The 15,662-nt window shown below is 36.6% G+C and overlaps 1 protein-coding gene across 1 annotated transcript in view; it reads left to right on the top strand.

Moving 5' to 3' along the window:
* Positions 1–15,367, top strand: part of LOC593883 (RAB6A-GEF complex partner protein 1) — a 53,988-nt gene extending 38,621 nt beyond the window's left edge. Inside the window, exons 19-31 of the mRNA XM_030996763.1 lie at positions 584–683; positions 1,334–1,461; positions 1,855–1,901; positions 3,466–3,590; positions 3,968–4,110; positions 4,752–4,838; positions 5,575–5,843; positions 7,348–7,524; positions 7,970–8,076; positions 8,570–8,863; positions 9,475–9,649; positions 10,507–10,695; positions 11,048–15,367. Of these exons, the coding sequence (XP_030852623.1) occupies positions 584–683; positions 1,334–1,461; positions 1,855–1,901; positions 3,466–3,590; positions 3,968–4,110; positions 4,752–4,838; positions 5,575–5,843; positions 7,348–7,524; positions 7,970–8,076; positions 8,570–8,863; positions 9,475–9,649; positions 10,507–10,695; positions 11,048–11,294 (2,088 nt within the window). The 3' untranslated portion in view covers positions 11,295–15,367. The remainder of the gene's footprint in view (positions 1–583; positions 684–1,333; positions 1,462–1,854; positions 1,902–3,465; positions 3,591–3,967; positions 4,111–4,751; positions 4,839–5,574; positions 5,844–7,347; positions 7,525–7,969; positions 8,077–8,569; positions 8,864–9,474; positions 9,650–10,506; positions 10,696–11,047) is intronic.
* The last annotated feature ends 295 nt before the right edge of the window (positions 15,368–15,662 follow it).

Raw genomic sequence — 15,662 nt, 5'->3', positions numbered from 1 at the left:
ATGACCTTTATACATTCATAGTAAATTGAGTTTGACATTCACTGCTCTTAATTAATTGTTCTGTCAACTGGAATTAATGTAATCACTACTCTTCATTTTCCATATTACACTATGAATATGACAGACAAAGAAAGCGGACAAAATTTACAGTTCCTCAGGTAGACAAAGGAACATCCTTTCACTGCTATTATGTAAAAATGTGTAGAACAGGTGTCACATGCATATTCACCTGTTCTACACATTTTTACATAATAGCAGTGAAGGGATGTTCCTTTGTCTACATGAGAAACTGTATATTTTGTCCGCTTTCTTTGTCTGTCAATTCATAGTGTTAGCACTGTATTTAAGTTGTATTGTACATGAGCTTTTTTCTCCCTCCTTTATACAAAAAAAGTGGACAAATTCAAAGCTTTGGTTATTTTGTTTTCTTTTCATCTTCATGCCCAGCCATCTCTTGAATGTAAAGACAGAGAAAGATTTTGCATCAAGACATTTTAGTACATTGCTTGTGGATTTGGACTTTGGGAGAAAGTTTGAACATAGTGATTTAAGAATGTAATTTTATTCTTTCACATTTTAATAGGTGTGGTTACCACTGTTTCCAGACCGATCAGAGAAGTTACATCACAGCTTTCTATCCAAACGTATCATGCTGCCATTCAAGCTCAGGATATATCCTCTAGGTAAGAACACAGCACTAGGGAGATAAAAGAGTTGAGAGGGTTAGGGGCATTAAAGGAAATGGAGACATTTGAGGGAGATGAGGAGGGAATTAGAAAGAGATACAAGAACAGAAGAAGCAGGAAGAAACGACGAAAGAATTTAGAAGTAGTAATGGAGAAGCAAGGAGATAAAAGTAGTTGTAAGAATTTTAAAGTCCCACTGTACTACTTGTAGCTACTTACTCCCTCTATATAGAAAACAATGCCTAAGCAGTGCCCATTGGTCCCCCATGATTCTCTTTTTCTTATGTTAATTGAGAGCTGAGTTGATGAGATAGCCACCTGCCAGTGATCACGCTGAGTGGTCTAATCCTCCTGGCCAAACTAGTACAGACGGGCTTTAATAGAAAAATGAAAATCTGTCAACAGCTCAAGAAAGTAAGAAATCTCATGAAATAAAAGTGCTAATGATTAATGGACCAAGAGAGAAAAAAGGGCTAGGAGTCTCCTTTTGCATTTAAATTTTTTTTTAAACTTTTGTTCTCCTTTAATGTACACTGATTAAATGAACGAGAAAGAATACTTTAAATACTGTAGGCATTGGAGACCGTATCGATGTTATTATTATTTAAATGACCCCAATATTTGTATTTTCTTTCTTTCTTCCTCAGCTGTGTTATTTGAGGATGCAGTAGTCCTTGGTGCAGCCAATGACATGCTGTCATTTGAACCCATGACCCCTAGTGTAGAACGCACTCGTCGATGCCCAAGCTTGCCATTCACAACATTAGAAAGAACTGTAAGTGAAACCCACCCTTCAATTGGGACTGAGTGTTCATTGTTATTACTATTTCTCTAGTCACTGGATTGCCGATGTTAAATTTAGATGGTAAACCTGAGTAAAGTTACAGAATTTTGCCATGTGGAGAAACTTATTAAAAAAAGCTTGTAATGAACTTGATATACAATTTAGTCTTTTAAAGGAATATGAGCTCTAAAAAAGGACCGGTTTAAGCCAGATTTATGATTTCGCCTAGAACAGTTAAATATCAGTCATGAATGTTTGTCATATCCTTTAAAACACAAAGTTAAGTATGTGTTCAATGTCAACAAAATAAATATGTAACTTTATCCAATGCTTTAATCTTAATAATGAATTATTTTTTACCTTTCTCCTGTTCCTCTGTTACAGACACAAATCTATCTTCATCATTTATTGAGACAGTTGCTGAGGAGAAAGTAAGTTTTTATGCTTATCAGATATTCATTCATATTAATTGCTCTTGAATAAATATTTATGTTCGTGAATGCTGTTTATAGTAAACAAAGGCATGAACAATGGTTTTGGGTGAATAAAAATCTCTAAACTGGTTTACATACAGATAAATTCATTCCCTTGATATACATTAGAAAAAGTCCCATATTGTGATTTTCATTTGGAGCTCAATAAATGTATAATTGGTCAAACATAAAATATCATCACCTAAAAAAAGCAGTTTCTTCTAAATAAGTTTTAAAAAAGTGGACCTTTTACCGTACTTTGTAGACCTATGGTTTTCTGATCTTGAGTTTGAGGTAACGGTTTTCATTTCTTTTCAACACAGGCTACTGTTTCAATTTCTTAAACATTAATAAGCTAGATAACTACACAAAATAAAGATCAGGATGTGCTTAATTGGTGTGCCAAGTTTCAACAACCTTATAATCCCTTCACAGAAATTCTTTAGAGTTCTTATCCTCCTTTTGATACCTTCAACAATACCTTGAACAATAGAGTGCTTAAATTGACTTGGATTAAAAGTTTTTTTTTTTGGGGGGGGGGGGGGGGGGTAATAAGGTCTATGTAGATGTTGACTTTACTACTCCCATATTCTTTGGAATTATTTGATCACCTTTCCTGTTCCTCAAACTTGCAAACGATTCTAAAACTTTTCATTTTTTCAGTCTCCAATCACATACATTATTGGAGGGTGATACCTCAGTTGGTTTGTTACTGTTATTTACTCTAAAAAGGTCAAAAGGGTCTCTGATTTGTAGATGAATCCTTGAATGGTTTTGGGGTGTTTGCTTAGCAGAGTTTGTGTTGAAATCATTTTAACCCAGTCCGAAGATTATATATTAGCCTAAGGGAGCCTTTAAAGAGAGTGAAACATTTTTTTTGAAACAGAAAAAAATCCCTTCTTCATCCTGGTAGCCAGACCTGAATTTCCAAACCAAAACTTCCCTTGCCTGGGTGAAGCTGCTTATTGGACATAAATGGAAATTTGGGGAAAGAAAGTGCAGATATTTTTTCAGTTTTGTAAATATTTTGAATAGGTTTCTATTCTTCTTTCCGCCATGGGATTTTGCATGTAGACATGTTTTGGTTTGTACTGTATATAGAAAAAGGATGACAAGGAATTCAATAGCTTGGAGCAAGGACAGCTTGAATAATGTGCAATGCTCTCGGCAAGACCTTGTTTGGTGTTTAAGCATAAGCGTGTGCATGTCATCACTGGTTGTTTAGTCTTTGGTGAGCAAGCTGCTTTTAAGTATCTGGAGTTCTCAAATGGTTCATAATATCTAAATGGTCTATAAGGTTTTCAGTATGCTTGAAATTATTGGAATATTATTAAAGAAAATATTAGATGATTAGGCAGGGACTTATTGTACTAGTTTTCTATCTATGTTTATTATCAGAAAGAAATGCTACAGAAAAGTTTCTGTTATGAAATCTTTTGGTGTTACATTTCGTTATTATAATTGGCCCTCTTTTAATCCAACTCCAGAAAGCTTAGATTTACTTTGTGTTTTGTTTTTGCAGTCTTGGGATGCATGCCCTCCAGATAGCCCGTAGCTGTATGTCTCTACCTTACTTCTCCCACGTCCTAGAACTCATGCTTCATGAAGTCTTAGAGGAAGAGGCTACTGCTTCAGAACCCATACCAGGTATGTCTCGGTCGTTGATTGTGTAAGTTTTGTTATGTGTACCACTGTTCTTTTACCACGGTCCATTTTCAGTCTGCCTAGTTAAGAAAACTGCATCTACATGTATTAATATTTCATGGCTAGTGATTTCTAGTTGAACTTCCCCATTGAATAGGTTCATGAAGTGAAAAGTATGATATTATGGATCACAATTTGTTTTTTAGATGAACAATGCAGAGAGATACATGTATGATCAAGTTTGATTTTTAAAATAAATATATTTTTTTGTGGTAATTGTATGTGACATTCATTACGGAGGGGATGGGGTCAAATTGAGCTTTATTGCTAAAAATTAACCATATTGTATTCTCATTATTTCCATTCCTAACTCGGATCAGATGCCTTATTACCAAGGGTCGTAGCCTTCATCCAGGAGTTTCCTCAGTATTTAGAGACAGTGGTACATTGTGCCAGGAAGACTGAGATAGCATTGTGGCCCTACCTCTTCGCTTCAGTCGGCAATCCTCAAGACTTGTTTGAGGTGAGCAACGACACCCATTAGAATCTTGGTTGTATCCATTTGATTTAGCATTTTCATTACCAACTTACAGGCATAAATTATTATTATTTATTTCACCATAACAAATGCAAGGGATATAGACAAAGTAATAGATAAAAGATACATTGTAAATAAGGAATGGAATGTGGATGGAATGCCTGCAAAGTCTAGGTGAATGGCCTTCTGCAGTATATTATATGACTCATAATAACAATCTGCCCCACTATTAAAATGTTGATATTCATCTTGGTTTTGCATTAGTTGTGTTTCTTTACGTGAAAGTTACATGTGTTTGTATACTTTGATAAGGATTTGAAATTTTATTTAATTTTACAGTATTACTTCTAAATGCTTTTGCTGACAGTATTGTCTTTGGTTTACCCTGATGTTTTGAGAAATCAATTGAATTCAAGTTATCTTTAAAATCCTGACATACAATGATTGTCTTGAAAAAAAATCTTATAATATCAAATATTTGTTTGCTTTTAGTATTTCAACTCTTATTCATTTCTTACTTGATTCTATGGAAACTATGTAAAGAAAATAATCATGCTTTATTTATGTAACACACTTAGATCATCTTTTGGAAGTGCAATGAACTGAATTTTTAATGTTATTTACAGGAATGTTTGAAGACTGATAACCTTCAGACAGCAGCATCGTATCTCATCATCCTTCAGAACCTGGAGTCAGTCAAAGCAAGCAGACATGTAAGTTTAATCTCTGAGGATAGTAGTTAATATTTTTATTTTGTTCTAGCTAGGTTAAACCAGAAGCAACAGGAAATTGTGAATAAGTGTACATTGTTTTGTTTTAGTTAGCAAACAAGAGTCACTCTGACTGTTTTCTTGATACTAGAAACTGAACAATAAATGCAATTTCCCCTCTAATTAAAATGAATTTAAAATTAGGTATTGGGGTTGTACATTCATAAATGTGATGTGTGTAAATATTAGATGACAGGACATATTCTGTTTTTATAGCAAATCAATATAGAAGTTTCTAAAAACTTTTCCATGATTGGATTAGTAACACGAGTGGTAGTTATCGGTATCCTAAACTTGTCTAGCGCAAGGCTAATCTGCCTCAAGGTCCAGGGGGGTGGTTCACAAAGACTAAAATCAACTTTAAGTTGGACTTAACTATGGCAGGCCGTTTATGCCCCTGTTTGCTCTCACCATTTACTGGCATTGGTCTCTCAAGGGATGTACAAATCATGGTCACAAATCTACACAATTCATTATTGAAGGAAAAAATAGTATCTAAAGATCATAATGGTGAGAGCAAACAGTGGAATGAAAGGCCTGCAATAGTTAAGTCCAACTTAAAGTTGATCTTAGTCTTTGTGAAACACCCCCAGAATGCAAGATCAGAAACGAGCTTGAAATGGCTAAAGCCTAATTTTTCCAACCCAATGTTTAAATTTTGTTCTTATTTTCGTTTCAGCATGCCACTATGCTTTTGGATGCAGCTCTAGAGCACGGTGAATGGTCGCTATGTCGGGATCTGCTCAGGTTCCTACGCTCCATCGGTTCAGGGGAACTTGATTCACCAAGGCCCCCGCCCCCTCTTGCCAATCACCACATGTTCCCCCTGGGTGTGGGGATGGGTACGCCAGCGAGTGTGACCAAGCCCAGGGGTAGGCATTCCAGTCATAGCAACAAGCCAGGGAGCACGACAGACAGGCAAGCTGACCAGAACACTACGGAGAAGAGGTAAGGCATTATTACTAGATGATTTTTTAATGAAATGTATTTGTATGTAAACGGGGGAGCGTGATTGCTCAGTGGTTGAGCAGTGGTTGAGCAGTGGTTGAGCAGTGGTTTCGTATCCGGAGGGTCCGGGGTTTGAAACCAATGTGATGCGCTAGTGCCCTGTGGTAAGGCATAAATCCTCATTATCAAGTCCCTTGGAGAGGACTTAAAGCCGTCGGTCCCCTGGTTGCTTACTCGAATAAAACCAACCAACCAACCAACCAAAGTTGTTAATTCATTCAAAACATTTGATTCAAGGTTGAAATTTGGATTAAGACACTCCAACCATGTCATACAAGCAGGTCCAATACAATGTAGTGTAGCTAATAATTGAATTACATTATTTTCAACAGTACAGGAGGATGGTAGGTACTTCAAAAAGTTAGCAAGCAGGCTAAAGATGAATAGGAACTTTCACACAGTGTGAATAGTTAAATGCATTCAACTTGCTTTTGCATTGATCAAATAACTTTTCTATGTGAAGAAATGCATGGTTGTTCTTTAACCCTATTTTAACTGGGCTATTTCAGACCAGGTTTTTACTGGGGGGGGGGTCAATTTGACCCCCCCCCCTAAGATCTCGGCCGTTTCACCGCCGATCGCCGCGAAAATTTGCATGCATGTCAAGTGAAGTGTATAAAATACTATGGTAATTTCAAATTTTTGAAAAATTCACTCATTGGCATATTTATGGTAATTTATGCAAATAAGGTCATAAAATTCACATTTCGGCCCATAAATCATAGATTATTCATATTTAAGTATTCTTTTTCACTACATATATTTATTAGACCATTTGGAATAATAATAGGACACAAAACATTGGAAGAGCCAGGTTATTCCTTATGTTATCTCTTGTTTTTATAATTTCTTATGTATTTCATTGTTTTTTTAACTTATGTATTTTATTGTTTTTGTTGTTTTATTTCATTTATAACTACAATTCAACTATTTTGACCCAAAACAAACATCTAAACTTTAAACAAGACTGAATAACCAATGTTTTATCTATTTTTAGGAAAAATGACTTTTACATATGTTTTGTACACAAATCACGAAAATGAGCAATTTTCGGGCTGACATGCAAAGACAAAAGGTCATGCGACCTTGTAACCGTAGGTCCGATTTTCAAAAAAATTGTTTTAAAAGATGCGTAACACTCGAAAGTAAAAAGTCATGAGAGGAAAATTTTATGTCTGCCGCGGTTTCGGAGTAGTCGCGAAATTTCTACAGGGGGGGGTCAAATTGACCCCCCCCCAGTTAACGTAGGGTTAAAATATATGTGTCTCACCAACATATGGGCCCTCTTGTATTATACCAATTTCAATAGGAAGTGCCAACAGTTCTTTAACATATTTTTCCATAGCCAATTATATGCAATAAATTCAGTCACTTACATCAGTTGTCAAAACCTTTCTACTGATATCAACTTCTATGGAACCTGCTATATTCTTTTCTTGTGCAGGAATTCTACCCTTTCAAGGCAGAGCAGTATGACCGATTCCGGTTTAGATGAGTACTACATCGAGACCATTCTAGCAAGACATGCTAGGAAGCTGCTGGCAGCTTACAGGTTAAAGGAGTTAGGGGTCATGACTGGTTATCTAGACTTCAAACTCACATCATGGCTTCTTAGAGAAAGGTTAGTGTGCATGGATCAAGTGATGAAAATATATCTGTGTTTCGAGCTAATTTGAAAGTCTGGTGAATCAACTTTCCCCTGATAAAGAAACAAATTGCCTCAGGTGAATCTGAATTGTTAGCATGTAGCATAAATAAGTTGTTTGGATAAACTAATATAACAAATCAAAAGGATCTCGCTGGAAAATACATTCTAATGACATTTTGATAGACGTGACTTTTGATGAGGATATGCTAATCCTAAACATACGGTACAGTGTACATCATTTTCAATTTTTTAGATACAGCTAATGATTTTGTATAATTCCGGTATATTTGTAGATATGTTATCATTTTGTGTGTGTTCTCTGTTTTCTATATTGTATATTAATATAATCTGTATCTTATGTGTTTTTATGGATTTGAATTGAAATAAAACTTGAAACTTGTGTTCATGTTTTACTCAGGATGAGAGTAGCTCGAGTGGACAGCTTTGTTGATGCCTTGAAGAGACTTCATTCTGATTTCAACTGGCCTCTCCCTGTCATTGAAAGCCCCTCATCTACAAAGAGCTGTAAGTACACATACTCCTTCAGTTCAAACCTGGACTTTCCCTAAAAAAGTTATCACTAAACTCTGACTGTTTTGTATTTTTGCAGAAAGGGAACATGTATGTACACTGGATTATACTGAACTTGTTTTTATATGAAAAAGTGTCTTTTGCACTGTTGATATCAATGAAATATGAATAGAGGAGTCTAGATTTTGATCACTCACTTTATTTTGGTACCTGTTATTAATCATTTTTCTTTTACTCCGCAACAGTTTTGTGATTTATTTAAAGCAAAAAATACTGTGTGTGTGTGAAGGAATGTATAGTAATTCTGCAGTAGATTTCCTAAACAAGCCTAGTAAAGAACTTTATGAAAGGAATACCATATCATATTGTGTTTGTAAATCATATTGACATGTATCTATTATTATTTGTCTGTTAGAAGAAAAAAAAGAGGAGTGTTGAATGATGGTTGTTAAAAATAGAATACCCTTTTTTCTATGTTTCTTTACAGTGCAAAAAATATCTCCTCCGACTCGTGCCCTGAATGGTATGCATCCCCATACGGATTCCCCTTCCTCACCCGTGGACCTCATTCCTACCACCAAGTTTGCAGGGGTGAGCAGTATGCCCCCCAAACCAGCCACGCCCACCCCCATAGCGCCGGTGGTAAACAGACACACCAACGGTAGTCACCCTGCTGGTGGGCTGACCCTCAAGCTCTCCAGGACTCAGAGCATGCTGTCTGAGAGCACTGGCAGTGATACCAGGACAGAGGAGGCCGTACTCAAACACCCATCTGCTAAAGGTAATTTGCAACATATTGTCATGTCAGTTATGGGGGGGGGGGGGGGAGGGAGGACTTTCTCTCATTAGTTTTTATGTACACCTGTAGCAAAATGATGGAATTGAAATTATAGCACTCCATGTGGTATGGTCCTGGAAGTACTTTATAGGTGCCTTTAGAACCCCCTAAAATTGATGAATGTTTTTACCTGACTGCTAAGGAAGCATGTATATGCTTGTAAGTAAACAACCAAGGGACCGATGGCTGTAAATCCTTTCCGAGGGACTTGGAAATGAGGATAAATGTCTTACCAAAGGGCACAAGTGCATCAACATATTTTTTAACCTGGGACCTCCCGGTTATGAGACCACTGAGCCATTGTCCTTTGACAAGACATTGATCTACATTTGCCACACTCCACCCAGGTGAAGTAAATGGGGACCGGTAGGAAGTAATTCCTTGAATGCTGTGAGCACCGACATCGATAGCCTAGCAGAGCCGGGGTAATATTGGAGCACTTTGAGCACCCTGCAGGTTGGATATGTGCGCTATATAAATATCCAGTATTATTATTATTATTGCGCCTCCTTGAATCAACGTATTATTGTAGTTATTATCCTTGTGTCGTGCAGGTTCTGATGAAACCAGCATTGGGACTACAGAAGCCTCTGAGGGTAGTCTGCTAGGAGAAGGAGACAACAACCTTGAAGATAGCTTCTGGTCAAACAACGTCACAGTAGATGAGCTAGAACAATTCTTCAAGGAAGTCATTCAGCATGGACCAAAACAATCAGAAAAAGAACTCAGGTAATGGCTGCTGTTTGTGGAATTCATTGTCTTACCTGTTTTTGATAAACATTCTTATTAGTTCACCTGTTTGTGAACTGTGGGTTATGCTCTTGTTTCTACTACATTATCAAGAGTTCCATAGTTGATCAACCTGGGGGGGGGGGGGGGGGTGTTTCACAAAGATCCTAAGTCGATCTTAACTCTAAGTTGGACTTAACAATTATGGAAAGCCGTTGGCATCTTTGAAAATATTTTGTACAAGTTTTTTTAGAAGGCATAAAATGTAGATTCAAATCATTCATATTTTCTATTATCATTGGAGATTTCATGTTCTTGATGTGGAATTTATAAAAAGTCTAAAATTCTTGAATTTTGTATTATGAATATATTTTATTTTAAGGCTACAAATGGCTCTCCATAATATTTAAGTCCAACTTAGAGTTAAGTTTGACTTAGAATCTTAGTGAAACACCCCCTGGAGTATGAGCTATTGCAATGAAATCCATAAAATCTATTAAAGTGATCTGTGTTCATCATTGTTTTGGTCGACTTTAGAGAAAAGAAATGGTAAATATGTCATAATGCTTTATCATACACTGCGGTTTCTTTCTTCTTCCTAGACTCACGTACTCAAAGCTAATATTCCATAAAACCATGATTTTTATCAGTTGCAAATTAAGGCATACCTGTAAAAACTGTGATGCTGTAAACATTTCTTTAGAAGGTTCAGACTTCGTTATTGGAGAAAAAATGGAGAAAAAAATGGTCAAGTCCTAGGGTGGAGATTCGTGAGAGTGTAATACAGAACATCAAGGATTCCAGCCTGCAGTACATTCATCCAACAACTTTCATTGATTTGATTATTTTTATTTCAGGTATCTTTTAAAGATAGTCTTAGACGCCAGCTGCCTGGAGTGGGGTCTTCTCATATCCATCATCCTCAGGGACAGATCATCATTGAGTCAGGTGGTCAACATAGCTAGCCTTGGGGAAATCCCCATGGATGTCATTGCACGCATGAGGGAGGGACTCTCATTCCTGGAGCTCTGGGCTGATACAGAATGGTGAGACTCCTATCTCCTTTAGGAATTTCCAGTGTCTTACCTACCTAAATGGCAACCACTCTGTTTTGACGGGATTGCAGCCACTATTAGATAACCACACATTTTACAGTTGTGTACATGATTCAATTGATTGGCATGGTACTGAGACATGCCTGTATATCTTGCAAATATAGGGATCACTTTGTTTGAATGCTAGGATTATGGGACTGACTTTAAATCTTTTCATAAATGTGTGAAAATTACCTCTATGAGAATGTTTGTGACAATTAATCATGACTCATTGAACAACAAATATCACATCAGCAATCTTATCACTGTCTATAAACTTGCATGTCCCTTTTCTCCTCTGTAGCCCTGGTTACAAGCCCCTCCTCCATGCCATGAAGCCTCAGGCGAGTGTCCTTGCTGAGGTGGTAGAGAGAGCACCGTCACCAACCCGGTCCAGGTCCTCGTCTGCCTCTGAACACTCACTAAACGAGTCCAAGAAGCACAGCTCCAGAGGGGGAAGCATGGGAGAACCTGAGCCCTGTGAGGATGAGGTGTTTGAGGAGGAGGAGGAAGAGGTTGAGAAGGAGGAGTCAGCTTGTGCTATATCATGACCCAGGCATGGATGAACGGGATGGATGGATGATGCAAGGAAAGCCATTCCAACGACAGATCCTCAGGATGCGAAGAACAAGTATTCATGGCCTGTTTGGAGAGAAGGTGTAGTCGCAAGGATGCACAGGCTCAGGAGGGGTACCTTTACTAGGGTATATACAACAACTCATCGGTGAAAGACTCACCCATGCTGCAGCGATGGTACATGTGTCATGGGATGTACAACGAGAAGGACTTTCATGTCTTGTGAACTTCTAGTCAAGCATGGACAGGGATAGAAGACAAGATGGATACCTGATAAGTGAAAGACTTAACTAGATGCTGAGCTGCAGAAGGAGAAGGACACATGAGTCTTGTGAATTCCGTTCAAGGAGAGATAGAGTCTCATTGTATGGAAAGATGACAGGATTAGGCAGAAAATGGTGTCTGTTTTCATGACGAACATCAACTTATCTCAATCATGACTGTTTGTCATAGAAGAACTGAGATGGCTAATTGAAAGGGTACTTCAAGGAGTGAGACTGATGTTAATACATGATGTAGGTTTGGTGAAAGAAATATGATCTTCAAATGTTGTCTGGTGGCCGTTTACACTCGGTTGTATTCATGAGGAAGAAGAACTCGATACCCCAACTCAATGCAAATTATCGGTGATAATTACAAAGGTTGATCTTACTTGATGCAAAGGACCAAAATATGCAGAACCTTTGGAGCAAACTTCCAATTCCATTGTGTGAAAATCCAAACAGTTATTGTACAGCACAAGACTGGTGGAGTATTTATATGAAATGACATATACTGTAGATTTATTTATCATTGTGGCGTTATAAAACACATTGCATGGAGCTGTCTTGTCATCTATACTTGGTGTAAAATGTGAGCATTTCCTGACAGATAGAATTGAGTTCTGGTCATGCAATTGCGTTGTAAAAAGAAATTGTTTTGAAGCAAATGAAAGAGGTTGATTTTGTAGCACAAATAATTCGTTTATACTGTGTGGTCTTGGGAATTATCAGAATGATGAGAAATTTACTCATTTTTGGTGAAAGTCATGTACACTGTACACAGAAATGTGTATATGACTACACAAAGATGTGGCATGAAACTTTGGTTCAAGCATTTCAGCTATTTCTTACATTTCAAATATGATGGGATTTGAAAAACCATCCTTTTCAATGGCTTTTTCTATGTTATTCTTATAACAGAGACATAAACAGAATGGAAAAATCACAAAATAATTTTCACCTTTCCCAGAACTCAACCTTCTCTTAAATTGCAGTCATTATGTAATATATTCTAAGTGACAACAAAGATGAGGAGTGATGTTGCTTCCAAATGTAATAAATGTCTCACCATTCAATACAGGGTACTAGAATTTCATCAAGGGTATTTTCAAAGGGGTTTTCTGTCTGCCTTTGCCTACTGTCTTCTTGTCTATTTATGGTTAGTAGGTGCATACATATATTATTGGAGCTTGAAACAGCCAACTTGTTTTGAGTGTCTTCTTCTTGATCACGCAATATCATGAAGCTGTATCTTAACAATTAAATGATAATGTATCATTTGTTTGTGGATAGCCAGCCCATAATGCCAGTTTTGAAAACCTGCAATAACAGTTAATTTCCAAGAAACATATTCAAAGGAAAATATTTTGTAGGGAAGAATATTTTTTCTTTGGTTATCACCCCTAAGATTTGACTCTTCTGTTATTAGGCCAGTAAATCAGTCTGGTCAAGATTGCTTTTTCTTTTTCTTCTTATTTTTTCTGTATTGCTTTGGTAGATAAAGAAAGATTTTTTAACCACACCCACAATTAACAACCTGTATGGATCAAGTGAAAACAGACACAAATACCATCAACAATTATATGACCTTATACACCCTGAAGCATGCACATTTACAAATTGTATTGTTTTCAATTAATCGTAACTTGCAATGAATAGTAGCTTTTGATTAATTTAATTTTGCAGATAAATGTAATGCATGATAAGATGCAATGATTTTCATCAAGATGGGATATCAAATAGATTTTTATGATAGATTGTAAGTTGATGTTTTTATATGACAGGGCAGAGGGCAGTTTTTTCTATGTAGAGCTTTATATTCAGGCAGTGGTTCAAATCGTTGGTTCAGACAAGGTTAGTTTGATACAAGGCTGAATGAAACACAGTATCATTATGGTTGGAAGGATATCATATGGATGCCTTGATAAGTACATATACGTAGTGCACATTAAGGAGGTCTTGAACATTTTTTTGCATTTCAGTCCATGGTGGTTTTCAGGAAGTTAGTATGGATGTTGTGATTACAATTTGTAAAGGTGTTGTGGTCTAGTGGATAATATCAATACTTTGGTTGGATTGGTATGTGTGCTCTTGTGAAATAGCACCTGGCCTAAATACTCCCCAGAGAGTGGAGCTAGCACAATCATTTGCAGATTAGCCGTTGAATCCAATGACCATGGTAATAAAGTACTTACGAACATATACTATACAAATGTCACTATTATTTATGCATTATCAAAGAAATCTAAATCTGTATTATTTCCAAATCACAATGTATTTCAAATGAATCACACCTTAGAATGGTACCGTAAATAGATTTTTTTTTCGCGATCATTGGTAGAGAAAAGGAAAGAAACATAATGAACCTGTATTTGACAAGAGAAGTGTTTCAAATGTAAAAAAATTTACACATTCCTGTGTTTTCATCCTGTTGACTGTATTGTACGGGTTAGTTCTTGTAAACTTTCGTGGGAGTTTGTTCATGCTTCAGTTGCCAACCTCGCCCCTCCGCTTGGTCACTCTTTTTCCAACTGCAATTCTGCTCAAAATAATAAGCACCAATTAACGGAAGGATTGCCTTCTGCAATACAATGGCTTTACAAAATTTGGCCTTCATTAGCTCCATGATGACCCTTTAAAAGCAGGTATTGATGAATCTTGCACTGAAAACATTTTAATAATCTTGAAGCCTTTTTATATATCTGTCCCGTGATAAATACAATTTGGCACAGGGAGATTGGTTGTGTTGCATATAAATAGTTAAAGGCATACCTGTGAGTGCAGTGCTTCTTGAAGTCTTTATGCAAATTGTCTATGTTAATGGTGTGCTCAGACCAAGTTTGCTTTAACAATGCATTTCCTTGCAATACATGGCTTCGAGGCTAGTGCTAGTCTAGTGTTCATCAATAGTAAGTTACAGTACAGTAATCCTGAGAGAACTCCAACTAACCATGGTTAATTCATGGGCTACATCAACATCAATTATGTGTTTTCGTTAGATGAAATTACTCAAAGAATGATATCTCATGTGGAAAAATAGTTCAATCCTTTTTCTACGCTCAGTTTGTTGTTGTACTGAGTAATGCCATACAGTTGGTGCACCTTATAGTATTGCTGCTTAAGTCTGCCCATGAATTTGGACATCTTGTTTGGTACCTAGTTGATTTAAAGTCTTGATATGCACAGGGTTTACACGTCTTTTTTAATATCTAATTTGCACCTATATTTCCTTCTAACATGCCTATTTAATACACCTGTATACGTGTACTGTAGCACACTGATAAAACCCCAAGATGCATGTATGTGATGCGTAAATGATTTTCATGTCAACTATATTGAGCGCCGCTAGATGTGTTATATGTATCGCTGTGAGCCAAGTCTTATTAAGTACATTAAATGATAGCAATGTATAGTATTTTCAATATTTTTCATTATAGAAAATAAATTATAATATATACATGTATAGGAATGAAGTGGTTAGAATCATGTTGTATTAGAAGTTCACATTGACATTAGCAGTTGTAATGTACATGTGTTGTATTATGGTACCATGTTAGCTCCATTATATAAACTCATCTGTCCTTCGACGTCCCAAACTAAGGTGCTACCTGTTGTCAAAGTATCTCTCAATGTTCCCTCACAAAGTGGACATACCGGTATGTATTTTGTGTATGAAGCACGGAGCATTGATTATATATTGTAAATATATTGGTGTAAAAAGTGTACAAAAAGGCATATTATGACCATGATGAAAATAAAAGATTTTTTACTTAACTTGCCATACAAAATGTGTTATTCATATGGATTTATTGAACTGTTTTAGCACTGTGCTCCCTCTTCCCCTTCACCCCCCCCCCCTTCCTTGGGAGTGGAACCTCTGTTTGTAGTATAATTATCTCTTCTTATATCTTAGTAATTAATTGATCAGGGGGGTCAAATATTCACTTTAATATTATATCACTATGCTATGCTTGCAGTCAGGAAACAAAACAAAAACATGAATATTATAGGAATTAGTATCAGTCTATTTGTATCATACATCATAATGATGACTAATAATATCATTACTAAACTTCCTTACAT

Source organism: Strongylocentrotus purpuratus, unplaced genomic scaffold (assembly GCF_000002235.5).
Source record: "Strongylocentrotus purpuratus isolate Spur 01 unplaced genomic scaffold, Spur_5.0 spur5_scaffold_3, whole genome shotgun sequence".
NCBI classification, from domain to species: domain Eukaryota; kingdom Metazoa; phylum Echinodermata; class Echinoidea; order Camarodonta; family Strongylocentrotidae; genus Strongylocentrotus; species Strongylocentrotus purpuratus.
The sequence above is the reverse complement of the archived record's forward strand: the minus strand, read 5'-3'. Positions and strand labels throughout refer to the sequence as shown.